This window comes from Trachymyrmex cornetzi, unplaced genomic scaffold, assembly GCF_001594075.2.
Source record: "Trachymyrmex cornetzi isolate Tcor2-1 unplaced genomic scaffold, Tcor1.1 scaffold39, whole genome shotgun sequence".
NCBI classification, from domain to species: Eukaryota; Metazoa; Arthropoda; class Insecta; order Hymenoptera; family Formicidae; genus Trachymyrmex; species Trachymyrmex cornetzi.
Window position 1 is genome coordinate 128,300 of NW_017298640.1, and position 7,689 is coordinate 135,988.

Here is a 7,689-nt window from a genome sequence, read left to right on the forward strand (position 1 = left end):
TAATATTTAAAAAAATAGTAATAATAATATAGTATTTTTATTATTAATATATGTGTATTATTATTATTATTAATATATGTGTATTATTTTGTATCACATTTCGAGACATGGATATATCTTTGTAAAAAAATACTACTGTGCATTGCGCAGTAGTGCTCAGCAATATTTTTTTACAAAAGTTTAACATCCTAAAAGACATTTTAGGACATCCACTGGATAAAGACAAGATAAAATTTGGTCATCCAGAAACATCCTAATAATACCTAAATGATGATGTCCTATGGTAGAATAAGCGAATAAATATCCTCAATTTATTCTAAATACCTCCTAAGTTTTTTCAGGTACGTACTCTGGATGTTTGAAAATCCCTCAACATATATACCTAGGATCAAGTTTTGCTGTGTGGGTTAACCGAGGTTGGTGAAAGAGACTCTATATGTGTCGATGATTAGTGACAAAGGTAAATGTTAAGAAGAACCCCAATTTTGATAAATCGCAGTATCAAACTGAATATAATTTCACATTATGAATTTAACAGGGTGTTTATATATATATTTTAGTTTAATATTCTTATGGTTTCCACGGGTGCTTTCTATATAAAGATTATGCATTTGGCGGGTTTTCTCCGTGTCTAGATCCATTCTTGAAATTCCAACATTTCGTACTAAATTTCCTATGTCATCCTATATATACATGCTGCGTAAATCCTATAGGTATCTATTGTAAGAAATTTAGAGGAAATAGGCACAACAGAGAAGCTACCAGCGTCAGGGCTGTGTGGCTCAGTGGCAGAACGGAAGTCTATCAATTCGGAGGAACGACCAGGCTTGGGTTTGAGACGAGGTACGCCCTGATATTTTTCTCTGTTGTCATCAATTGTTTACACTGTACAAGCTTCTACAGAGGCTGTATTTTGCCTCTCGCACCGTTCTGCCGAATCCAGTATATACTATAGGAAAGTGTACAGATGCTGGGTCTATCTTATATGTCTATGGACATTACTTAAGACAGTCTTGAAATAAGAACGGACTATGAATACCGCCCTATGAATACAGACATGATGGTAATCGTAGAATCGATTTTCATATTGATTATAGCCGTGATGTAGGCTTCATTTGAATTTAATGAAAGTTGGTACAGATCATTTTTTTTTATTAGAAAAAGACGGTGGTAAAACACTCTGCACCCAGGCGTAACAAATCTCTGAAATAGCCTATTGATATAAAATCGTGACAAAGATGAAAGTGATACGTAAGGCTGGATCCTCATACAGACACCGGCGCTTTGACACAGAGCACTGATTGGTGAAAAGCCGGTTGTGGGGGTAAAATTTACTCCCACCACCCGTTTTTCACCAATCAGCGTTCGGTGTCAAAGCGCTGTTGCCCGTATGAGGATCCGGGCTAACAAAACGCTCTACGAACAACTATGGCGCAGTAATAGGATTTTATAACAAACATGCACATTGTTTATCACTTCAATTTTTCATGTTTACTAAATGACATTAATGAGGTTATACAATAGTGGCTGTCCAGTGCCCAGTCACAATCTACAACACCATTCGCCATCCGCCAATCAACGCAATTCATATTGATGAACTTAATAAGATGATATGTAAATGGCACATTATGTTCTATATTTTGATGTCATGAAAATTAATTGAAAAGTTTCTTAGCTTTTTACCCTTTAAATTTTCTTTGGCTCATTTTGTATAAATTTCTTACTTACATCATGAGCCTTTATATTCTCCATTTTAATCTTTTTAATCTTCTCCTCTATTATTTTGAGTTCATCCATTTCTTTTTGGATTTTACGGTTTATTTGATATTTAGCTACCGTTTGTGCCAATGGTCCTAGCTCTCCCTTCATCGCAGCATTTATCATCGCCTATTTATCAAAAAAATTTTTTATTAAATATGTGACGGTTTAGGTCCGTTTCCACCAACGCAGATCATCTTTAATCTCGGTTCAACTTACTCTTTGTCTTTTTCTAGTTCTAAAGATTAGAAAAAGACGAAGAGTAAGTTGAACCGAGATTAAAGTTAATCTATATTGGTGGAAATGGGCATTAGTGTACAAATTACGCAAATTCTTACATCTCGTCGCCTTTTGGCATCGTTGGATGTACCTATCGGATCTGTCTCGGTCTGAGGTCCTAGTTCAATAAGAATTTGAAAATCCGCATGTTCACCTAATCGAAAACCCACGCCAAATCTGGAATCAGTTCCTGTAGATTTCATAACAAAATATCGATATAAGTTAACAAGGATTATGTAATAAGATAAAGTTATATTCTTAACATATGATATACTTAACTTTTTTGATTGGCGATATATTGGAATAAATCAAACTTAGAATGGTCGGAAGCTCTTCTGGTATAATCAGGCTTGTTGCATCTGTGAATTTTATTTTTATATCAATTTTTAATCGTTGGATATAAATGGAAAAATCTATGAAGCCTGTCATGTTTTTTATTAACATAATTTTATCTTAAAAAATGCTTTTATCTCTTACAAAAGAATACAACCAACGCCTCCTATTTAATTTTAACAAGTTTTAGATACGTTAAAATACAGAAAAAGATGTTAATATTTTTAAGGTTTCCACGGGTACTTTCTGTATAGAAGCTGTGCTTCACAGGTTATCTATATCAATTCTAGAAATGCCAACGTTTCATGAACGTTGCAGTTCGTAGTGTACCCGATAAATACAAAAATTTGTAACTGAGCTATAAATTGTATTTATTCAAAATTTTCACATTAAAAAAAATGTAATGATATATTCATTCAAAATTTTGGGTTTTCAAAAATATTTATTCACGAAAAAACTATGATTATACATATTTACGAGTATTCATATTCATTTAAGTATTCAAACAAAATATAAACTGAAAAAGAAAGCTCTAATAAGCAATCGTTACCCTATAACTGACACTTTGATGATTTTAAGTACAATAAAAAAAATAAATTTTATTTTCGTCGTTATAATATTAACACTTGATAAGGAAAACTTAGAAATTAAAAAAACATTTTAGAAAGCAACACATTTTTTATTTATGAGTACAATCTATTTAGATATGATATCAAGAGATACGGTAGTGTCTCGCGTCAAGTGTAGCGAGCGCGAGACGGCCCCGTGTCTTTATTCGAGCTGGCGAGTTGCGAGCACCCGAGATTATCGGATCATTGAGAATACTCAGAAGTTGATTGATTCTGAATAGTCTCAATGGACAACTCGGGTTTAAATTGTATAACTAAACTGTTTTTGTTGTCTATCATACCCTGTATAAACGAAGATATTAAATGTGACATATGTGATACAAAATGTCAAATTTTTAAGATACGTCATCATCATCATCATTATTGCCCTCGGAAATGTTGTTTGTTTCATATTTTAAGCAGCAGATGGTATTCGCCTGTTGCGACACTCATGGGCTGGGTTCAGGGAGACGCTATTAGCGCTATTTGTGTCATTCTATCTTCATCGTCCATTAAATGTGAAACAAGGATAGTATGACACAAATAGCGTTGACAGCGCGCTCCTCGAACGCAGCCATGGTGGAAGAAAATAGATGAGACGGTATAAGAATACAAGGTATTTCATTACCAACGATGCGCAGTCGTCTTTAACATGATGGCTGTTCTTTGACCAATCAAAAATTTGTCCTAAATTTAGGATAAGCATTTAATTGGTTGTTCTAATTTAGGACAAATATTTAATTAGTTGTCTTAATTTAGTGTCTGCTGGCCATTATGCGCAATGAAATATCTTATATTTTTAAACCATGGGTGAGACAACTTGAGGGATGCCAGGGGTGATCCCGATTGATCACGGCTCGATTGGACACCACTAATCCCAGCGACCGGTGCTTAGGAGCTTTGTAGTCTCAAGCGCTGTGAGTGGCTCGTGTCCAATTGAGCCGTGTCCAACTGGGTCCCACCCGTGTTGTGCTACGTTTGTGCCGATTTGTGCCGCAAACCGCAGCTCAATAATATAAAGCGTTTTCCGAAAAAAAAAATACAATTTGCTAGCCATATTAATATTTAGGAACGGAAAACTTCAAACTCCAGTAATTTGCGAACGGTGTGAGATAATCGAATTCTGCGAATTATGCTGAATTGTGCTACTCAAGATCTACAAAGCACGCGCATAAAAAGTCGAGATTAGCTTAAGGCTCGGCTTAAGGAAAAGCTTAAGGCTTTTTCATAAAAATTTTTGAAAAAAGGTAAGGGGCAAATAAAAAATTTAGCATTTTTGGATTTTTTTCAGTTGTGCCGAATTGTGCTACGACAGTACAACAACTTCTACTTATAGCAAAATTTCCTCAGACCAACAGATTTCGCGGTATCGTCAAAGTTATGAATCAGTCGTTAGGATTTTTTGGGGACAAAAAACTTGAAACTCGTGTAATTTGCGAATGGTGTGAGATAATCGAATTTTGCGAGTTGTGCTGAATTGTGCTACTCAAGCTCTACGAAGCATTTATATAAAGAAGATAGGGATTACCTATGTCGACCTATGGTGTTGATAAAAATTGTTGATAATGGTGGTGATAAATAAAGCAGTTGTCATTTTTTAATTTTTTCTAGTTATGTCTGATGGAGCTGAAACCTAACTTAACCCTAACTTAACACCATTTTGAAATGATAAAGTGTCACCAGATGACTTGTTTTTTTTGCACAAGGCATTCCTGCCATTCCTGGCCTTATAAATGTTCAAAGTTGACATATACCGCCGGCATTTGCGTTATCCGATGTACACCGCTGGGAGGTTGCTCGATCGGATTTGTACGTCATAGGCCTAGTTTACACCCAGGGTTCGATCCAAATCGGAATGTAAGAACCAACCAACTGCAGTCGAGTATTCCCCTGTTACAGTCGATTGACAAGGGAATGCTCTCGACTGCAGTTGGTTGGTTCTTACATTCCGACTCGGATTGAACTAGAGCACTAGAAACATAGGTATTCACATCCACCATTTTTACTCCTTTCCCCACTGTTTGTTCTCTCTTCAACCTTCTCTCTTCTCTCTTCAATCTTCTTAGTTTAGCGGCGGAATGAAGAGAGAGCAAGGAATTGAGAAAAGGAGCAAGAGAGTGAATAGGAGTAAAAATGGCGGATGCGAATACTCACGTTTATAGTGCCTTAATTTAACCCTGGCTGTAAACGAGACCATAATAGCTTTAAAAAGGACCGTTTCTATGCGTGCGTGCGTGCGTGTCTGCGTGCGTGCGTGCGTGTCTGCGTGCGTGCGTGCTTGCGTGCGTGCGTGCTTGCGTGCGTGCGTGCTTGCTTGCGTGCGTGCGTGCGTGCCTGCGCGCGCGCGCGCGTGTGTGTGTGTGTGTGCGAACGTCCGCGCGTACATTAGTGTTATCTTATTAATTTTTAACATTACAATGGCACATTCAACGAAGAAAGCAGTCGTGCGACTGTTATAATATTTTTTAGTATACATTGTGTTAGATGGACACATTTAGATCCATTGAGAAATTAACGTAAGACCAATCATATTAAAGTAGTTTACAACTATTGCAAAACTACTTCCTCTGTTAAACGAGCGATCAATGTTAATATAAGATATTTTGATCTCCTTTCTCAGCAATATAAATAATTAAATTGGGATTTACTTGAAAGTCTTTCGTTTTATATTTAGTGTTTTTCACTAAATCGTCGAATTCAATCTATTGCGAACCTTGATAAGAATATGCTACATAATGTTCATTATTGTTATCGCCATATCGAGCTACAACACCCGTTAAAATAAAAATATTTTTCTGAAGTATTTTCGTCGCAAAGTCCGCAAGAAGGTATTCTTTTTGTGTGTTATATTCTATTAGATCGTGCTCTATAAAAATTTATGTACTATATTTTATGTTTCTCTGCATAAGTTGATCACAGTAGATTGATTTATTATTCGGCATACTTTCTAATATAGCCTTAGACAGCTCAGCAAATCCATATTTTTTAATATTTTTATGCGCGTATTTCATAGATCTTGAGTAGTACAATTCGCAGAATTCGATTATCTCACACCGTTCGCAAATTACTGGAGTTTGAAGTTTTTCGTTCCTAAATATTAATATGACTAGCAAATTGTATTTTGTTTTAAATGCTTCATGTTATTGAGGTTTGCGGCACAAATCGGTACAAACATAGTACAACACAACACAATTTAAAAAATTACAGAATTTGAAAAGTGCGGAGCTAACTTCACACACGTGCTTTGTACTAATTAACAAATTATTTTACATCGCTGAAGATGGCTTAAATAGAGTTGAAAAGTCTGATTTTGTTTTAATTTGAAGTAAGTAATCCACAAATATAATTGTTAAATAATAGCGCACGAATTACTGCCCAGTTATTACTCTCAATTGTCTGTTATTTGAATATTAATTTGTTATTAAATCAAGAGTCCATTTTTATCTTATTACTAACTAAATTAAGTTAAAAATTAATTCATTTAAAATTAACTCTTGAACACCACACTATTTTCGCCACCTGATTTCACCACACATGGGTTACGATAACCCTGGAATCTTTTTTTGCTTTTATCTCGGGATCTAATGCATCAATTTTAACTTCTTTTTTTCAATCGATACAACACAGACAGTAAGGAAAAAGAATATATAGATAAGAATATCATAAAACTTCCAAAAACCAAGATATTTTGAAAAAAAGGAAGAAAGAAATTTCAAAATTTAAAAAAAAATCGTTTTTTAAATAAATTAGTTATTTTCCAAAAAAATGATACAAGGTTTTAATTTACAGAAATCGAAACATATTAAGTTGTATTTTAGGAAAAAAAGTACATTATTACGAACTATCCTAAAAAATATATTTATTCGACAAGGTTGAATTTGGGTGATTTTCAAGTAATACGATAAAGTTAGTGCAAAAGTCTTTATCACTAAGTATAAGCGTATTCAGGGGGGTGATCCCGATTGATCACGGCTCGATTGGACACCACCAATCACAGCGACCGGTGCTTAGGAGCTTTGTAGTCTCAAGCGCTGTGAGTGGCTCGTGTCCAATTGAGCCGTGTCCAACTGGATGCCACCCAAACTACTGCAATAATATCACAAGTTAAATTAAATTGACAATGTGCTAAAAACCTTAAATAAATTTATTGCGAAAATATTACTTCGGCCAGGACTTGAACCCGGATCTCTTGTATTACGTACGAGCGTCCTAAGCCATTAGACCATCGAGGTAATATTTTCGCAATAATAATAAATTTATTTAAGGTTTTTAACACATTGTCAATTTAATTTAACTTGTGATATTATTGCAGTAGTTTAATTGCGTTAGATTAAGTCCGGAAAAATTTCGGCGCGCAGTTTGAATAACTACAAAAATATGATATATGTGCATGTACATTATATAGGATATAGATAATTCACTGGGAATTATTTAGGCAAAAAAGATCTAGCTTTGACCGTCATAGGCCTGAATACGCTTATACTTAGTGTTTAATTCTTGTCGGTCCAAATAAAAAATCTTATTATTGGTTATACACCCTGTCTGCAAAAAAGCGTTATTGTTCTTACATATACTGATTATTGCGAAGAATATTACTAAGGCCTCGGTGGTCTAATGGCTTAGGTCGCTCGTACGGAATACAAGAGATCCGGGTTCAAGTCCCGGCCGAGATAATATTTTTCGCAATAAATTTATTTAAGGTTTTCAGCAC

At 35.0% G+C, this 7,689-nt stretch overlaps 1 protein-coding gene across 2 annotated transcripts in view; it reads right to left on the reverse strand.

Moving 5' to 3' along the window:
* Positions 1 to 1,410: 1,410 nt before the first annotated feature.
* Positions 1,411 to 7,689, reverse strand: part of snsl (snustorr snarlik) — a 16,908-nt gene continuing 10,629 nt past the window's right edge. Inside the window, exons 3-6 of one of the 2 annotated variants that reach the window (XM_018511971.1) lie at positions 2,316 to 2,396; positions 2,097 to 2,227; positions 1,729 to 1,887; positions 1,411 to 1,549 (exon numbers count right to left, since the gene is read on the reverse strand). In XM_018511971.1, the coding sequence (XP_018367473.1) occupies positions 1,514 to 1,549; positions 1,729 to 1,887; positions 2,097 to 2,227; positions 2,316 to 2,396 (407 nt within the window). In that variant the 3' untranslated portion in view covers positions 1,411 to 1,513. Of the gene's footprint in view, positions 1,888 to 2,096; positions 2,228 to 2,315; positions 2,397 to 7,689 lie in introns of both variants that reach the window. The other variant, XM_018511970.1, reaches the window with a different exon arrangement.